This window comes from Globicephala melas, chromosome 1 (assembly GCF_963455315.2).
Source record: "Globicephala melas chromosome 1, mGloMel1.2, whole genome shotgun sequence".
In the NCBI taxonomy this organism is placed as follows: Eukaryota; Metazoa; Chordata; class Mammalia; order Artiodactyla; family Delphinidae; genus Globicephala; species Globicephala melas.
In genome coordinates this window covers 171,985,505-172,005,631 of record NC_083314.1, presented here as the reverse complement: position 1 = coordinate 172,005,631, position 20,127 = coordinate 171,985,505, and the positions used below count along the sequence as shown (strand labels likewise).

General features: G+C 38.4%; 2 protein-coding genes across 18 annotated transcripts in view; one reads left to right on the top strand and one right to left on the bottom strand.

Annotated features, from left to right (window-relative positions):
* EIF4G3 (eukaryotic translation initiation factor 4 gamma 3) overlaps window positions 1–20,127 on the bottom strand; it is a 366,964-nt gene that overhangs the window by 32,194 nt on the left and 314,643 nt on the right. For all 16 annotated transcript variants that reach the window (XM_060310039.1, XM_060310035.2, XM_060310045.2 and 13 more), the window contains 9 exons: window positions 19,071–19,307; window positions 17,928–18,032; window positions 16,386–16,518; window positions 13,628–13,722; window positions 11,338–11,431; window positions 10,214–10,331; window positions 8,495–8,715; window positions 6,298–6,416; window positions 2,204–2,376 (listed from right to left, as the gene is read on the bottom strand). In XM_060310039.1, coding sequence (XP_060166022.1) covers window positions 2,204–2,376; window positions 6,298–6,416; window positions 8,495–8,715; window positions 10,214–10,331; window positions 11,338–11,431; window positions 13,628–13,722; window positions 16,386–16,518; window positions 17,928–18,032; window positions 19,071–19,307 — 1,295 coding nt within the window. The remainder of the gene's footprint in view (window positions 1–2,203; window positions 2,377–6,297; window positions 6,417–8,494; window positions 8,716–10,213; window positions 10,332–11,337; window positions 11,432–13,627; window positions 13,723–16,385; window positions 16,519–17,927; window positions 18,033–19,070; window positions 19,308–20,127) is intronic.
* Window positions 19,420–19,755, top strand: LOC115863303 (small ubiquitin-related modifier 2-like). Of its 2 annotated transcripts, XM_060289149.1 has the most exons (2): window positions 19,468–19,629; window positions 19,693–19,755. In XM_060289149.1, exons 1-2 carry the CDS (start codon window positions 19,468–19,470, stop codon window positions 19,753–19,755), a joined length of 225 nt encoding a protein of 74 aa, XP_060145132.1. The 2 variants fall into 2 exon arrangements, with proteins under 2 accessions (XP_060145138.1, XP_060145132.1); XM_060289155.1 differs by having other exon boundaries at window positions 19,420–19,755.

Genomic DNA, 20,127 nt, shown 5'->3' with positions numbered 1-20,127 from the left:
TCTAAGCAGTATCAGCATCCAAGAAAGCTGACCTTGTGTTCCCCCACAGCGCTATGTAAGGACACAGATCTTTGGATACTGGGACTAAAGAGACAGAAGACAGGGCATGTCTGTGGCTCCAGTGAAATGTGCCTCTCTGGACAATATGATCTATTTATAACTTAGGCTTCAGAAGGAATTGGGAAACTACCATCTCCTTGCAAGAAGGCTCTTGGTAAATAATAACCAAGAGGCTATCTCTTTGTTTCCACCGTGCCGGGCCTCTGCATTTAGGAAAGAATAGGGGTCTTCATAGGGCTCTTGGTCTAAGGATGGTTAGGTCTAACTAAGTATCAAAAGCTGGGCCTGAAGCCGCTGCATTATCACAAGCTGCAGAGGAAGGAGGGACAGAGAGAGATGAAGCAGTTACCGAGACACAGAAGTGTTCATCTCATTTCTGGTCTAAATAAAAGGCTGTGGCTGTGGCTGTACTGCCAGCAGCAGTGACAGCACCACCATGGAAGTGTGGACACCGTGTCTGGATGTGACATTTTTTCCTCAGGGAATCCCACAAAGAGAAATGAAAATGTCTGAGGTAGCTGAGAAACCAAGCTAGCACCTCACAAGTTCAATTAAGGCCAATGAAGCTAGAACACACTCCTTTGAGGGCTTTCCAGGTATGAATCAACTTCTGAGTATAGTTTGAAGAGAGACAGGAAATGGTAAACAGTAATCTAGCATTCTCATTTCCAAAACTTTCTGGTGAATATATCATAGTATCTGGTAAAAAGCAAATATTTATAAATTAATATAATAGGTATTACTGAAACTATAGTTGCAAGTTGGCTAGGGGCAGAACTCAATGTGTGAGGCTATAAATACCCTCATTTGCTCTTGTTATTTACACTGGCTGGTTACTGCAGTGAATCTCATATATCTCTTTTAAAACTGAAAAAACATCCTGGCTTTTAAAGGCCAACAACCATAGCAACTTTTGCCAAAGTTTCTTACTAATAAGTTAACTGGGTCAGATGGCCTTAATCTGGTCAAGTCACTGAATCGAGAGAAATCTAGCTCATTGCTGAAGGATAACTTTTTAATGATCCTAGGAACAAATATACATCTTCTGGGACCTTGAGGACAATGTCATCGTTCCTTACAACATCAAATGAATATTCCTAAGTACATTCGACCTTGGCATTTAATGGTTACACTATTCTAAGCGGTTGGCCATATCTGAAAGATACACAGTGATCACCAGCATTTAATTTACAAGAACACAAAAAAGATTGGCAAAAAAGATTTACAATGAAAAAAATAACTTAAATAGTGCAGAATTCTTACGGCCATCCCACTCAACGAGCATATACCCCGAATGAGTATGAGATGTGAGATTTACCCCATCTGACATTTATCCTTCAGGAGGTCTTAGTTCCTTTTCTCTTAGAAAGTGGGTACCTGTCAGTCCTGGGTGTGGTTCTATGTTTACCTTTGCACAACATGGCTCCTAAAACAAAATTTTTGACCATATGCAATTTTCTCCTTAAATATTGATTTTAGAACATAAGCCTGGGCAAGATTCTGTGATTGTACCACAAAGAACCTGATCCATGCATTTGTGATGATCACAAAGACGATCAGAACCTGATCAAATAAGGATATAACACAAGTGACAGCCAGCCTTCATCAAACCAGCCATCAAGAGAAATCACAATGAAACCAACTTGGAATAAACTATATCATTAACAACTTGGGAGTTACATATGCTTTTATGGGGGTACAGTGAACAGACAAGCACTTCCTGTCCAAAATGAACCATGGTTTACTGAAAGAATAAGGCTTTTAGGTTTAAGTTAATTTTCCAGAATTTTTCTCACAAAGAAAAGCTTTTTCCTAGAGAACATGCAGGGGTTTACATATAAATGGGCTGATGAGCTCAGAGCTGCCCGACAGTTAAGGGGGTCTCTGCTATCTTACTTACATCATAATATATGTCTAACAACTAGATACAGAAAATCAGAAAATGACCATTATGCCCTAGCACAATCTATAAAATGCCATCATATCAACCAACATATTATCAATACAATACACATCAACATATTATGGTAGATACAGTTTTAATCTATGGAAACAGCTAAATACTTTAAAAGATATGTACTTTTAAAATTAAAGACTATTAAGAGCCTAGTAACTGAATACCACTCTTGAGTAGGATACCGACCCTTTGAAAAAGTCCTGTTTGCTGAGTTTTTCTGACTGCACCAGCTGATACAGTAATTGGCCCATGTGATCCCTGGTGATCTGGCTCCTTTCCAGGGTGGACTCCACACCCATTCTCACAAACACATATAGCAGGCCCTGGGCATTCAGCTCTTCCACACACTGCATGGCTTCCTGTTCAAATAGCAAATAAAAGCTTACTCCAAAATATGGATAGAATCACCAGAGTGTGAAAATCAGTTTAAAATCTTTTACTTATGACAAAGTCAGTAGACAACTCTAAGAACAAGACAGTTTTCATATATATAGAGTTAAACATTAATATAGCGCAGTAAAATCCAGGTTAATATGGGCAATGTTATGAGGCATATTTAAAAATACTAGTGCATCTTTACAAGGCTAATGTGTTTAGATTAACAATGTTATTGAAGATCACTCAAAGGACCAGAGGCAAAAATGTATTTTTCTACACAATATTTACTTATATTATGATCATTTTAAAACTGGAAATGGTATATTATGAAATAATATTTAAATAGAAATTCAATGTCATGATTCAAAGGCCTTAATGTGGCAACTGAGGTAATTCTGTTTGGGTATGTAATATTTGCAAAATCTTCAATGAAAAATGCCTTCCTTCATAGTAAAGTTGACATGGTTAGCTGAAGTACTAAGAATGTTTTAGGAAGATATTGGGATGTGGGGCTTGTAAACTGGTCCTTACCATGGGATGATCTAGCTAGGTCAATATCTTTGATCTGGAGGATAAAAGCCTGGCAGCCAGGGTCACTGAATCACCAATACAGCAGTGTGCCTCCCTGCCCTCAGCTACCTCAATTTTGTCTGAGTCCAAAATCCTTTGGTTCAACACCTGAAGAGAGTAGCTCTTCTGAGGGGGAAGATGCATGTGAGAAGGGCAGCCTCCTGACTGAAGAAGGGAGTAAGGCATATCTGGGTGTCTCACTGCTATTTTATTTCCCCTCTGCTACTTTATTTAATACCTCCCCCATCAATTTTTTAACTAAAAAAATTTCAAACTATAGAGAAATTAAAGAGTAATACAAGGTACACCTATATACCTTTACTTCAATTTAGATTCATCAGTTGTTAGCTTTCTTTCTCTTCATATATCCAAGAAATTTAACATTCATACAATAGTGTCAACAAAAATATCTGGTATATATAGTGCACATTCGAATTTCCACAATTGTCCCCAAATGTCCAATATAACTTTTTGTTGTTGTTGCTCTAGGATCCAACTGAAACACGACATCACATGTCATGATGTCTCTTTAGACTCCTTCTTTTTGGCCTTGCTGTGCGGCTTGAGGGATCTTAGTTCCCCAACCAGGGACTGAACCCAGGGCCCTGGCAGTGAAAGGTCCAAGTCCTAACCACTGGACCGTCAGGGAATTCCAATTCCCGCTTTAGACGCTTTGAGTCTAGATCAGTCCTTTCTCTCTTTTTTGTCTTTTTATGACACTGGTACTTTTGAAACAACTGATCATGTAAAGCTATTTCTTACATACACTTTTAACCAATCAATCCTGTTTCCAGCCCCATCTGCACCTCACGCACATTCATGGTCTGCTAAGTAAATTACCATTCATCCTTCTAACTTCCAGAATGTTGCTGCCCTCTATTCCTTATGCTCTTTATCCTTGTGGGTTTTTACCTCATTTTAAGCCTATCATCATCATTAAAAGGCCTTTTCAGGAGACAGTAAAAATGAATGCAAGTACTCAGTGCTCAGTACTAAACCTGAAGTGACTAAATGTCTTCCAGTGAGTATTTAGTCACCGAATCTGCCTACCAGGCCAACTAACTACATCATGGAACTTCTAATGAGAAGCTTCTAATTTCACAGCAGTTCATAATCTTACCCTTCTCCCTGATTTTCTAATGGTTTGATTCTTGTTTTTGAGCTCTCAGCTGAAATGACACCTCCTATAGTCCCTGCGACTGCCCAATCACCGGCTAGCATACCACCTAATTTTACTTCTCTGCACTATAACATTGTTTTCTTTTTGTAGTAGTTGTTTATTTTTAGGGCAGCTTTGTCTGTATCTCCCACTAGAACATAAACTCCATAAAAGAAACATAAAAAAACAGACTATGTTGTTCACTACATATACTACAATATTTCCAGGAAGTACTCCTTACAATGTGGCTGGCACATTTCAGGTACTCAATACATACATGTATCACGTAGGCTAAAAACACAAGATGTGGAATCAGACAAATGAAGGTTTGAACCCTGGCTCTGCCACTTACTTATTATTGTATGAGTTTAGGGATGTAACTTGATCTCTCAGCTTTGACTTCCTATCATAGGGTTACTATGAGGATTGCAAATAATACATATATATTGATAGAAGCACTTGGCACATTGCCAAACACAAAACAAAGCCTCAATAAATATTAATTTGTATTAGCACCTATTAAAATATTAGGGAAAAAACTCCCTTAGAATGAGCTCTGTAAGCCTTTAATACCCTACAGGTAATAAGAAAAAGTATAGTTCATGCTCTGAAGCTAGAAGCCTGGATTTGAACCCTGAGTCTACCACTTATCAGCAGTATGAGCTAGAGCAAGTTACTTTACATCTTTGCACCTCAGTTTCCTTATTGTAAAAATGGCTATTATAATAATATTAATGTCTGGATGGTATTATGAGGATTAAATAAACTAATACACATAAAATACATGGAGTAGCACCTAGCACACAGTAAGTCCTCACTACGTCCGACATTATTACCTGGTTCCTATTGCCACTCAGCAGCAGAGCTGCCTTGTACAATGCATAATGACATTCATGAGTCATAACTGACTCTGTCCCTTCCGCAGGCTTGGTCTAGGCTAAAGAATCTTCGAAGGGTTCTCTTGTTGCACCTAAGTGTTACGAAGGACTTTTTCTTCTTAAACCTCCAGTTCATCACAGGGGTCCTACTTTTCCTCTTTCAAAGTATTTGTTGCTCACTGACGTTGTATATCCTTTAGATTATTTCTAAAGACAATCTCTACTGCTTTCTTCCTTATTGTTTCTGTTTTCATCTTTTCTTAGTCTTTCCATTTTCTTCTTTCCCATTTCCCTACTTCCACATAAGGAAAAGGCTGTGCTGCCAATTTGTAAAAATACTCCTCATTTTCCAGGAATCTAACAAACCACAGTATATGAAGTCTATTCTTTGGCTCATTCCAGCTAATGTTCACTATTTTTGCTGCATTTCCAAGGGTTTCTGCAAAGTACTCCTCTCCAACTCGCTCAAGAGCAAAACTTCTTCCTACTTCTTGTAAATTTTGGACAATTTCAGTAAGCTTTTGCCAAAGCAAAAGTAGTTAATGTATCTGACAAATATTTTAACAGATAAGCCTTTGCTGACTCCAGATCCCTAAACTAGGCCTCATTATATGATCTCTCCTAAGACCCTATAGGTCTACTACAGTTTAAACTATTTATAGAATTTATCTGTTTATGATCTGTCTCTACTTAAGACTACAGGGCTCGTGAAGTCAGGCAGTACGTATATCTTATTCACTGCTATCTTAAAAATGAAGATCAAGGAGAAGTTAAGGTTAAAGAAGGGCAAACGGAAAGCCACATCTTGAAATGTTTCACTTAGGCTGTCTGACCCTAGCAACATTACTTACTCTTTTGTGCCTCAGTTTTCCACTTATGAAATAAAGAAAAAGTAATGTCAGCTGTACTTTAAAGTTAATATGAGAATGATGATAAAATGATTGTAAAGATAATGACAGGTAATATATAAGGAGCCAGGAATTCCTCATAATGATAATGTGTTGTTTTTTGTTCATCAGTATCAAAGTCAATTTGGTTACTCCATAGTGGGAATGGATTGATACCTGTTCTTCCTTCCGGACCATTGATCTTGTAAACTACAGTATCAATTTAAAAGAGAGTACTTGGCAGAAATGCATCAAAGTTGTGCAAACTGAACTGTGTAAGTCTTGGCTGACTCACTCTAAGTCTCGTCAGTTCACAATAACTGACTTAGACCAGAACCAAGTTCCTCTGTCTCTTGCCACGGGGCTTTCTGTGTTGTTGTTGCTTTCTTTTTTAAAAATGTCATTTACCTTAAAATCATTAATGTGTAGAAATTCATCAATGATAGATTTGGACTTCCTCTCCATCTCCTCCTCTGACAAGGCAGGCTTGTCAGGGGCTGACGTTGCTGGAATTTCTGGTTTCGTTACTAGTGAGGTTAAAAAAAGTGAGAAAGTAAAAACAACAAAAATTATCATTAAAATGGGAGGATTATGGTTGACAATATTTATGTGTTGTTACATTGTTTTTTTAGTAAAGGCATTAAAATAGATACAAATTTGACAAAGCAAGCTACCTAAAAGTAGAATACAGAAACATTTTTTTAGAGTAGGTATGCAGTAAGTAACTTCATAATCCACAACAGCTACAAGGTATAGGGACATGATAAATTTTTATAATTAGAGTTTTGTTCCTTTCTGTATTTTTTTTAAATTGAGGTACAGCTGATTTACAATATCACATTAGTTTCAGGTATACAACATAGTAATTCAACATTTTTCCAGATCATACTCCATTTCCTTTCTGTCTTTCGATTCCTCTCCATTGCTTCTATGATGAAGAGCACATGAGGCCCACACAACCGTGCACAGAGTTACAGCCACATTGGCCTTTGGCAGCTGCTTGAATACGCCATGGTTCCTCCTACTAATACTTTGCTCACGGTGCTCCTGCTGTATGAAATGATCTTTCTCTCTGTCTCTCATCCATCCCTCCCTGCAAACCTGTTTTAACTCCTCTTGGTCCTTCAGACCTGAGGGAAGCCTTCCCTAACATCCCTCTGTGTCAACTGTACTTAGCTCCTTTGTTAAGTACTCTCTTAGAAATACATTTCCTTCTTTCATAGCATTTTGCTCAGTTTGTATTTATATATCATCTTTCGTGGGGTGATTTGATAAAGTTCTTCCTGATCCAGCAGACTGAAGGCCAAGAGCAGGGGTCGAGTACCCAGAAGTCACTAGGTGCTCAGGTGCACGTGGCAAATGAACAAATGGCCCAGACAATAAACATGCAGAGGGCAGCTGTGCTACATTATTCACTACACACAAGATTATTTTCACACCCTACCTTGTTATGTTCTCAAAATAAACTAGCTCAGATAAGAAAGCCACTTGTAAAGATCCGGGGTGGTGGTGGTGGGATGAATTGGGAGATTGGGATTGACATATATACACTAATATATATAAAACAGATAACTAATAAGAACCTGCTGTATAAAAAATAAATAAATAAAATTCAAAAAAAAAAAAAAAAACCCCACTGAAAGATCCGAAGTCTTTATCAGTTGGGAGGAGACATTTCAATTTGCCTGTGAAATCCATTTAGAAACTACAGTTGGGAGACACAATTTAAATAGTGAAACAAAATTGGAAGCTAGGAAAATGTTGTAAAACAACCAGTATTACTTCAGGATTAAGATTTAAAACTATTTTTCATCACTGTCATCATCAAGACATCTAATACCTTTTGCAAACTTTGTATTTATTATTGTAATGTCCTAAGTATTTACATGTATTAACCTCACTTTTAATCTCCACAACTCTACAGGGTTAGTACACTTATTATCCCCATATGACAGATGAGGAAGCTGAAACACAGATAGGTTAAATACATGAGGCAGTTTTTAGAGCACTATTTGAGTTGGTCCTCTAAGCACATACATGCTCAACATGTACAAAAACCAAAGAGGTTCCAAGATGAAGGTAACAAAAGACAACCTGATACTTTCTCTTTGATTTGCCCTGTTGTGGCTCAAGAGTGTCAGAATTTTCATACATTTGAGGGGCTGTACAAAGGACAGGCACTCTAATGCACACTGGGGTATAATTTAGGGAACTTCTAAGAAATTCACTGCTTAATATACATCAAGAGGACCTCATCATCATCACTTTTAATAGTGAGGGGAAATTTTACAAATTGCTGAACAAAGGGATACCTGGGGAATGAGAACTATGTTATAAGATTCTGAAGATACCCTTTAACTTTTACATCACTTTTAATAGTGAGAGGGGAAAATTTACAAATTGCTGAACAAAGGGATACCTGGGGAATGAGAACTATGTTATAAGATTCTGAAGATGCCCTTTAATTTTTAAGGCACTGGCGTGTGTGCTGTTATCATATACTGATTCTGAAATCTACTCAGGCACAAAGTCTCCTTTGCATTTTTTCCCTTCCAAATTTAAGGGCCCAATCTTCACCTGTACCTGTTCATATAAAGCCTCTCACCTGACTCCCTGATTCTGCTTCGCTCAGCCTCGGTGCTGTTCCTGTCCACATCCATGCCTCCTGTAAGCTGCTTCACAGTCTCCAGCATCTCTCTCCGTTGCTCTTCTTGAGACTGATTGTCTAACAGGTCTTTACTGCTGCTGCCCCTCATGAAAGTGTTTGGACGAGCTGTTGCAGATGGAAGGGGCTTATCATTCTTCTCCCTGCCCATGCTTCCGCGACTTAAAAGACAAAACAACAATTTTCAAACTAAAGACCACCCCATCCACTCTGTATTCAAATTATAAAATAACACTAGGACTTTCTAAAAGTATGCAGAAGAATTTTTCACAGATAACTTCAGATGTGTGAGGCAACAATTATATTTCAAAGTGTAATTATTTATATAAACAAGTAAAATCATGCTTTAAAGAGAATATTAAGATGTGTTCGACTTTTTTCTTAAATGTTAAAGGGATACCACTTGAAAATTTTAAATGCTAATGGAAATTCTTTACTTAAATTAAAAAAAATCTTTTAAGAAAAAAGAAGACAGTAATGAATGTATGAGCTAAATGAGTGAAAGGGAAACAGAGTACCAAAAGAACGTGGTATCACAATCTTAAAAACTTTCAGTGATACTTTATTTATTCAGAAACTTCAAACACATGGAAAATATTTGAGAACCAAGTAGTAGAAACAGTTTTTGAATAGCCAAAATCGCACACTTCGTTCATTTTAAGAGAGAATCTTCCTATCTTCCTACTCTTTTTTCAGACAATTCTGACCAGCTGGGCAAATAGGTCCTTGGCCCAGGGCAGATCAGAAACAGAGAATTTAAAAGTAGAAAAGAGGGAAGACCTAGAGGCACGACAATGTTCTAACCACTATGAAAGAACATACACAGTACTCAAACAGCAGGGCCATCAGGGGAAACCTAAAGCAGGGCAAAGAGCCACAAACACCTCAGCAGCACAACCGATGCTCAGTGGCAATCTATGCCATCATTAAAAAGTTGACCTGTGCTATGTTTTGTTTCAAAAGCCAAGAGAATAGTAATACAGCTTAGAAAATCTACTAGTTATACTGATTATAATAAAAAACAAAAATTTGACAGTTTAAAGAAACTCAGCTCTAAAAGTGTTTACATGAAAAAATTTTATTCTCTGTCACTATATTACAGGTCCCCATCCACTCTCTATAAACTAGTCAATGGAACACTTGACTGTATAAATCCTACAAAAATGAAAGTAGAAAGACAGCAGAATATAGAGAGTAGTGAAAAATAAAAGACAACCTCAAATATAACTCCAAGGACAGTGTGACAGAGAAATATATGAGTGGGCTGTTATGCCCTTTAACTCACAGCTTGAGAGTGCTAGGTTAATCTAGAGCATCCTGAGGCATTACCTTGGAGAGCCCTACACAAGCCTCCATGGCTCTTCGGGTGGGCCTGGCTTTCTTAGTCGAGCAAAGTATTAGATATTTGTCAGATAACTTGCCCTTCCCTTCCACCTCATCCTAAATCTATAATTTCCTTATCTTGGAGAAAATCAACTTTAGGGATGAAAGGAATCTATCCATAGGCATTATCATAATCTGTGTGTGTGTGTGTGTGTGTGTGTGTGTGTGTGTGTGTGTGTGTGTGTGTGTGTGTTTGGGGGGAGGGAGAGAGAGACAGACAGAAACAGTCTGACAAGCAGGTCAGTCTTGAGTTAATGTGCAGACCGAGCTTCTTACCTAGTTAAGGTCCGTCGGGAATCAAACTCTAAAGGCGTGGATGATGTAGACCCTGAGGGTGCTGGAGGTTGCAAAGCAGAGAATCTGTTTAAACTGGAAGCACTTGACCTTAAGGCATCTATAGGTATTGAGAAGTGAGAAAAAAATACAAATCACATGACTAAAATACAGCTTCTAATTGATCTGCCTCCTTGGGGTGGGGCCTGAGACTAGGCACTTCTAACCAGCCTAATAAGGTGGTACCAATCTCCTGGTCCACAGACCACACTCTCAGAAGCACAGTGTTAGAGGGATCTTGTATGCAAAAAAGGATTTAGGAATCTTTGTTCACTACAACCATTTGCTCCTTTAAAAATATAATTAAATTATCCTAAGTAGGGCATGGGAATGGTAAATATAGGAAGGAAGGAGGCAAGCAAAAGCAAAACAAAATATTTCACTTAAAAAAGCTAACTAACAGAAATGCTGTGATATCATTTACATAAAATTATGGATGTGAGTTTAAGTGAACAATTTCTTTTCTAATTTAAAAGAAAAAAGGTCAAAATTACGTAGTAGAAGGGAAATACGGGAAGGAGGTTAACAATGAAGTTTACATTTTTTCCATTGGTCTTTCTTTAGCTTTTAAGATGTGTTTGTAATGATCCAAATATTTCAGTCCTAAAGGCAAATCTCTCAAAATCTACTTTCGGCAAAGATTTTGAAAAATATTTTAATCTAATTCTTTTTTTCTTTTACAACTCCCTGAAATTAAATGCTTCTGCGTAATAATATTATTTTTCTCAGCAATATGAGTTTCCCTTTTTAACCTGGAGTCCCAGTAATTTTTCTAATTATACTGAATTTGTGAACAATAACAACAGCAACAAAGGAATCAAATAGATTAAAGTTTTAAATAACCTAACTGAATTAAAAAAATTTTTTTTAAATATTCAAAATACCTAAGGATCCTTACTGAGCAGGAAACGCTCAAATTATGTTAGAGTGGGACACCAGTAAATCCAGCTATGATTAGTCTATAGATATTTTCCTAAAATTGTTTATGAAATAACTGCAGAAAGCATTGTAAGGTGAATGCTAATAGACCACATGCAGGCTCCCAAGAAGGGATACTCCATACTTACCAGTCTCACTTGCCTTTGCTCCACCACTGCTGCCTTTTCCCCAACTGCCCAGCTGTGCTTTAGGTACCAGCTGAATTTTCTCATCAATTGTGGGCTGTAACATAAGTGACCACAAGTCAACAATAGGAAATATTCTAGAAGAACAGTTTACCTTTTTTTTTTTTTTTTTTTTTTGCGGTACGTGGGCCTCTCACTGTTGTGGCCTCTCCCGTTGCGGAGCACAGGCTCTGGACACGCAGGCTCAGCGGCCACGGCCCATGGGCCCAGCCGCTCTGCGGCATGTGGGATCCTCCGGGACCAGGGCACGAACCCGCGTCCCCTGCATCGGCAGGCAGAGTCCCAACCACTGCGCCACCAGGGAAGCCTCTACCTTTTTTTTTTAACCGTGAAATAAAACCAATTTCAACAACAAAATTTTGCCTGGAATGCACACATAAGAAACATAAATGGGAGCTGTTCGCATTAAACTGGGATTCCCATGGCCCCTGAAGCACTCTCTGGAATCCAGCTTCCACAAAATACAGTTAGAAACCACTGGTCTGGAGAATGCATTCAGATCCTCTAAGACGGCAATGCCAATCTGCTAAACATAAGTAGTTTCTAGTGATTCCCCTCTTACAATAATGCCCAGGGATTTAAAAAAGGAAAAAAGAAAAAAAAAAAAAGGAGTAAACAAATACTACAAAGTCAACTCATTAATCTCTTCAAGTGACTGTCAGAAAACAGGTTGAAAGACACAAAGATTTCACATTTTAGCAAAGCCTAAACTAGGGTGGGGATGGGAAGGAGAGGTGGAATAGGAGCATTCAACAAAGAGGAATAAGACAAAAGAGAATGAAATGTTAAGACAGGGAGTTAAGGTGCCCGATATCTCTCAGATTTAACTCTCCCAGCACAACTTCAGTACAAATGAATCCAAGATACTCATAAAATGCACACCACAGCACAAAAGCTGTAAAGCAGTGCCTTGTAACAAAGGTATTACTATATTCTGACGGTACTGTTTGCTATATGACAGTTAACAGTTAACAGTGAATTTGCTTAATGGTTTTGAACTTTTAATGAGATGTTTATATAGAGTACCTACAGTATAACTGCCTGAATATATACTACATTTATTTTTTTTAATTTATATATTTTTCAAAATATTAAGGAAATAATGTTGTAGGCTTATCATAGTGCCCATGCACAGAAACAATATTGTAAAACACAGACAAATGATTTTGGTTAAAACTGTCTCTTGCTGGAAATGGAAGTGGATGGGAATCAAGTTGTATTCAGAAATGGAATTCCTTCTCTGAGACATAAACAACTGGAAGAATGTACCAGAATCTTAGAGAACAGGATCCCAGCTGATACATCAAAAGAGACGCAGAGAGGGACTGTTCTATCCTGAAGCAATGCCTTGACAAGACCATAAAGATGCAAACAACACAGCCCATCTTCTTCCATTTGATATTTTCAACATTAGCTTCAGGTTGTCTTTATCCTACTGGCAGGCTGCCAATTTTCAGGACTATGTAAATAATATTACAAGTAAGGATCAAACTACACTTGAAAGTGATTTGCAAAACTCACTGGGCTGTACAAGTTTCCACTTTTACAAAATGTAATTCTACTCTCTCTATCTTTTCCAAGGTTCTTCATTCTACTTATAGTGATCAACTTCCACTGCTGAAAACATCTGCTAGGAGAAAATTCTTTCCTCTTACTGCCCATGGATTCTCAAGAGAAGGAAAGAGAATACATTAAATCTTTATCACAGAATAATTTCTGGTAGGTCCTCTGTGATTTCTTTTATGTCTTGGATATAGCAAACCATTCATTCCTTTCATGATTAGACTTAGACAGGTACCTGCTTCTTCCTCAGAGCTAAGAATATACTGTATATATATTATACAGTATGAATATTATATCATACAGTATGAATATACTGTATATATATATATGTATAAAAGCTTGCAATTAACTATGACTTCTCAAGAATTTTTGTTATCATCTCTCTTATACTAAGCATCTCATACCTTTAAGAATTAACCTAGTCAATTAGTAAGCCTTAGTAAACCTAATTAACCTAGTCCTCCTTAATAAACACTCACAGAAATAAAAGGACTAATGCCAGGACAAGTAGGTAAGAATACACTTATTGATGATGCTGAGCTGTAGAAATACATCTGCATGAAAAAACCACCACCCCATAAAATCTGCAATATGGCTATTTTATATGAGAAATAATTTTGAAAGCCATGTTTTGGGGCTGTTTGAAGTTGTGTTTAAATGTCACACTCACCTTAGTGATTTTCAGGAATTTTGAGGGGTCCAGTACCCGACTATTCTTGGCCCCTTGAACAGTATTCCACCCACCTTCGTCCACTCTCTGGACACCTGCAGGGAAGACAGAGCGAGCCCCTCTCTCATCTGTCTCAAATCAGTTTGACAATGAAAGGGCAAGCAATATTTTCAACTCAGCAGCTCCAATCAAAACCCAGGAAAAAGACAAAAGAAATTGTAAAAGCGTTGCTGACAGTCTCTTTACTACCCACAACATGAAAGTATCAAGTAGAAGTACTTTGCTCGTATCCATCTCTCATGAAACATTACTGACCTAGAAGAAACCAACTGATACAAATGAACAGGGATTTAGTGCTAGACAAGGGAGGGCCAAATCTAATGTTTATAGAGTTAATGATGAGAGCACTTTGGGAGAGATCAGATGGAAATAATTTATTGCAAAGTTTATTTCACTTAATGGTGTCATATGACACACTATGCTTCGATCATCCCCCCAAAACCTGCTTCTCCAAACTTTCAGCTGCTGAGGCAGAAAACCTTGATTCCTCTTTCTCTCACACGTCACACCTAATCTGTCAGCAAATCTTGTCAGTTCAACCTTTTCAATGTATTCAGCATCTAGCCCCTTCTAATCACTACTAACACTACAAATTTTGTTTAAGCCAGCAACACTCCTCGACTGGTATAAAAACATCGTCACTGGCTTCCCTGCTTTCACCCTCACCCGTTTTCATCATGGCAGCCAGTGTGACCCTAGTAAAGTGTGAGTTAGGTCCTGTCACTTCTCTGCCCAAAACACTTCTGTTATCTATTTCACTCTGAGAGAAAGACAGGTTCCTTATAAAGGGCCTACAAACTCTAAATTCTGGCCCCCTTCCTCTCGGACCCAATGTCCTACCACTCTCCCCCCCGTGCCCTTTGCTGTAGCCACACTGGCCTCCTTGCTGATCCTTGAAAAGGCTGCTTCAGGGCCTTTGTACTTATTATTCCCTTTGCCTAAAACCGTCTTCCCCAGATATCCACATGACTCATTACTTCATTCAGTCTTCGCTCAAACACCAACTTTTAATAGGCTGCCCAACCTCCCTATTTAAAACTGTAACCTCTATTTATCAAACCTTGCTCTCCTACCCCCACCCTCTCTGTTTTAGCTTTTCTATAGAACATATCTATCTGGCAAAACTGTATATTTATGTATTTGTTCCCCACCCCACCTCCCACTCCCCGTAAGATGTAAGCTGCATGAGGTAAGGGACTTTGTCTCTCCTGTTAAGTGACAAGCACTCAGTAAATATTTATTGAATAAATGAATGAAAGACCACCAAACTGTCTGTCCAAAAGCTTTTCCAATCCTCACGTATTTCTTGATTTTCTCTTTGCTAAATGGTATTAATGATCATGAACAGGCTTGCTTATTCCTTGTTCCTGTGAAATGGAAAAGCACACTTTCTTCCCTGGAGGATTCATCTCTCAGAACTTCACTATGAGCTATACAGTGTCTATGGTAAATACGGGCTAATGGTTATTGAGTATTTACTAGGTGGCAGTTGCTACGCTGAACACTTTACCTATATTAGCTCATTCCATCCTCACCCAAATCCTAGGTACTATTATGTGATCAATTTTACAGATTAAGTGACTTGTGCAAGGTCATACAGCTAGGATGCAGGAGAGCTGAAATTCACATCAAGATAGCTTGGCTCCAGTCTATGCTCTCAACCTCTATTACTAATATGACCCAGTCACTTAACTGACCACTTAACTGTACAGTGGACAAAATAAGCATTCTCATTTGGATGTCATCTTAGAAGGAACAGGCTTAAAAAAAAGAAGATCATTTCCTTTCTGAAAAAGTTTTCCTCTTCCAATGTTCCTAAACTTAGTCAACAGACTTTCTATTTTCTCAGCTGTAAAATGCCTTCTATTTCATCTTTCATCTTACCTTCCTCCACATAGCATTTCAGGCAACAGCAACATTTCTGAGTTCAGTGTAGCCCTTGATTCATCATGTGAAGAGCAACAGACTCATTTTATTTATGCATCTCTAGCATGACATTACTCCTTTGGCTCAAAAACACACAATGGCTCCTTAATGTCAAATCAAGCCGAAAGTTCCTAATCTGGCTCCATTCTTCTGGACAAACATTTTTCCATTCCTTCTGAACACTTAAATTTTACTCTAATCAGGCTTACTGATTCCTCTTTACAGTATATGTTTATTTTAATTTCATGACTAAAATTTTTCCTTCCCTTCCAAATATCGTCCATCCACCAACACCCAGTTCAAGTGCCCCTTCCTCAAATAAAGATTTCCTCCAGGTTTCTACCTCTCCTCTTCTGAATTTTAATAGCCTTAGTGGAGAATACATTTCATAATTGATAGCATCTTCCATTTGCTTGAAAATGTACCCTTTATTAGTTTTGGCTTTCCCGATAAACTGAAAGCTTTCAGAGGGAAGGAGCTATATCTTCTACTTCTTTTTATATCTCTCACCAATACTGAGTATACAGAAGATGCTCAATAAAGTCTTGTTGATTACTGCCTTTGAAGTAGTCAAAGAAATCATGTTTAGTTCCTGTATTCTCTGCTTTTACTCAACAACCAGTCTCCAGGTGAAGCTGCTTCACTTACCAATCACCACTCCATTCTTTGGGTTAGTCTTTCTGCTCTCATTTCATATTTAAAATAGAATTCTTAAACATCTATCCCTCAAAACTCCCAAGTTCTCTAATGCGTGGTGGACTGCACCCCTCACCTGGTCTTCTCTTCTCTTTGGTCATGAGTTGCTGGACCTTCCTCTGCTCTTCTTGTTCTTCTATTTTAGCTTCTTTGTGAATCTGTTCAATAGTTTTAGGCCCTTGATCTGCTCTTCGAGATACCCAATTACACTATAAAAGGAGAAAATGAAGTTATCAGCCAGATAACTAAAAATAAAAAGGAAAATAAAAAGGAAATTTTTGAGAATCTGTTTTATACTTTGCTGGAAAAGTATAAAATACATATAAAATCTGGTACTATGCCAGTTTTTCATTACAGCCAAATAATTAAATTTTTCTCAATCAACCCTGAGCTACTGTATACTGAGCATTCCAATAGCTGATGGATAAAGACAGAGTGAAAGACTGGCCAAACTATCTATCTATCTTCCTTCCTACCTTCCTACCTATCTATGCATTTTATCATTTTGTATTTTTGAAAGGAGTGAGAAGAGGAATCAACGAAGATCAGGATTCTTTGGCCTTGACTTAGTCTGGTATGTTGCCACTCAGTTCATAGCACACTCCATTGGGGCTCTAAATCGAGGATGACTAGCGTTTTTCTCCCACCCATATCAAGGTTCTGGTGTCTACACAAAATGCCACACCGCTCTGAGCTCCGGTTATCCTCTCCGCTAAGGACAAAACAAGCTGTCTCCTTAGAGTTACACTTCTCCCTTTACTTCCCTTCCCAGCTAGAGTCTCAACATCTGATACCAATATGAGTGACTGAAGGAACAGGCGGAGAAGTTTTTAACATTTATATTAGCTTGAGGCAAGAATGGCAAAAAGGTTGAAATCAGCATTCAAAATTCTGATCAACTGGTAGTGGCTTTGCTAATAAGAAGGATCCTGAGGTCACATCTCGGCTTAGGAAGATAAAGAATCGTCATCAATACCATCTGGTCTGGGCGCAGGGCAGGGAAGAGGGGGGACCCATATTCACTTTCTCTAGCTTAGCATCAGCTGCAGTGTATTCCCTGTAGGAGTTAATATAGGACAAGGGAAAAGAGGTGGTAGTGGTAAAAACTACACCTGGTATGAGAAATGAGGAAAAAAAAATCAGCAGAACAAGAGGGTATACGGTAAGAAAAAGAGAGGAAAACACGAACATCTCTTTTGAGCTGGACACGATACATAATTACCTCAGTGAATCTTCGTAACACATCTGCAAAGTAGGCAACATCACCATTTCAGAGGCTAAAATGTAAGGCTTAGGGAAGTTAAATATATTCACTTTGAAGATGAGCCTTCCTGATTATTTAGCATGCTAAGACTAAATTTAAATGACCACAGAATGCCTGATTTCAAAACTGCAATGTGGTTTGAAAATCAGAATAAAGAGAAGAAACAAGTAACAGACAGGTAGGTGTATATGCCCTTTGTCCTTTCACATAACTCCCTCACGAAAGTTTGTCAGTTCAAGTTCTGAGAGTCAGGCAGCAAAAGCATTAAATTATTATACATGTAAATCTTAGGACATCCTCCCCAAGCCAACTCCTGAAAAGAGACTGTAGTGGTAGGCTTATCTTTCTACTTACCAGCCTTAGGTCTATCACATCCTGAAGCATGAATCGAATCCTAGATGAGGTTTTTCTTTCTTTCACAATTTTCTCCATCTGATTAAAATACTGGTCCATACGTGGCTGCAGGATACAAAATCATTAGTATTCCTGGCTGAGGAATTCAAATGTAGTTTTACCATGTAGAATTTTAAACGGCCTATAAACACAACTTATAGCCAAAAGGCCATGGGGTAGAATGTTTAATTGAACATGACACCCAAAATAAAGGCTACATATTCCAGGCAGCTGGTCACAGTCACAGGCCAACAAAATATAGATGAAAATGTCATACTGCAGCTCCTCGGAACCTTAAGAGAGGGGTGGCTGGGTCCTTTGCCCCTTTCCAACCTTCTAGGCTATCAGATCAGTAAGGACAAGGGCTACACCTTAGCGATGACAAAATGTTAAGCTGGAGGAATTGAAATTTTTTATCATCGCTTAGCCACCAGGCCAGCCTCAGACTTCTTACCCCTGAACTTCATTTACATGGCTGAGAAATTAACCTCAGTCTTGTATAACACACTGATATTTGGGGTTTTCTGTCATAGCCAAACATAATCCTAGCTGATTCTGATGTTATGAAACATTTCTAACATTATTTCTTTGATGCATTTCTAATTTCCCTACCCGTTATTTGGAAAGTACCATGCTATATTTGAATTATAATACTTTTAACGATTTCTTATATTATGGTTAGACAGCTCTGTCGCTAATGCTCTATTAGAGCATAAACTTGAGAAAGCTATCGTGTCTTCTTTGTTTCTGTCTTACCCTCAGTCCTGGCCCTTAGTAGCTTTTCTCTCCAAAATTTCTGTCCACAATTTGCTATACATACACATACAAATGACCTGTGAAACAGTCATGCAGAAAAAGGACAAGTGACAAATAATCTCAATTCATGAATTGGCTTTTATATAATTTGGGACCCTCTTCACTTCTGACGTTAATGAAAATGTGGTAAGGAGCATGATGGCCCAACAATGACAATGAGAAGGGCAAAAGAAGAAAAACAGGAAGCCTAGACTGCTGGGGCGAGATGGACGCTCGTGTTGACAGTCTACTTCTTCCGCAATTGACAAAGAGTCCCTGCCGGAGGTTTCTGAGATCTGGGGTTTTTACCTTCGCTTTCTCAAAGTCCAGGTCTTTGCCAATTGTGGTGAGTAGGCGGCACAGGCACTCGAGGGATTCTTCATCATGGTTCTTTAGCAGCTTCACCACACAGTCATGCATGATGGCTTCAGTCAGCATTTTGAGTTTAAAGAGTTCTCCAATGAACTTGATGTTACCAATGGATCTCCGCCGGGCTTTATCCTTAGCTTCTTCTAGTTCATCATGAAGCCTTGTCCTCTCCTCCGGCTATTGTGTAAGGAAGAATAACAGAATCTTGATGATGAAAATGGTACTGCATAATAGATGCTAAAAACATATGCTTGACCGGTGCTGCTTGTGTGCTTGTTCAGGGCGGACCTGGTACCTCTTTTGTGAAGCGGCAGCTGAGGAGACTCCAGTGCTCACCATGGCTGATGAAAAGCCCAAGGAAAGAATCAAGATGGAGAACAATGACTGTATTAATTTGAAGGTGGCAGGGCAGGATGGTTCCATGGTGCAGTTTAATATTAAGAGGCATGCACCATTTAGTGAACTAATGAAAGCCTACTGTGAAGGACAGGGTTTGTCAGTGAGGCAGATCAGGTCCCAATTTAATGGGCAGCCAATCAATGAAACAGACACACCTGCACAGTTGGAAGTGGAGGATGAAGATGCAATTGATGTGTTCCAACAGCAGACAGGAGGTGTCTACTAAAGAGAAAACCTGCTACTTTACTCCAGAATTCTGTTCCTCCAGACCAAGAAGACGTTCTCAATTAGAATATCGCAATTTGGTTCCACCACATCCTGACTATTACAGTATAGTTTCTCTATTCTTTCATTATCCCCTTCCCCATTCCTTTATTGTACATAAAGTAACTGGTGTATATGCACAAGCTTATTGCATTTTTTTTAAACTAAATGGCCAATGGTATGTTTTGATCGACATCAAATGGAGATGGGATGGGGAAAAATACTGGTTCTGTGAAAATACCCCCTTTTCTCCATTAGTAGCATGCTCATTCAGCTCTTATCTTTATATTCCAGTAAGTTATTTTGCTCTCACTATTTAACGAAAAAAAAACCA

Coding starts and splice junctions, on each gene's coding strand:
- LOC115863303 (XM_060289155.1), top strand. CDS start 19,468: ATGGCTGATGAAAAGCCCAAGGAAAGAATCAAGATGGAGAACAATGAC.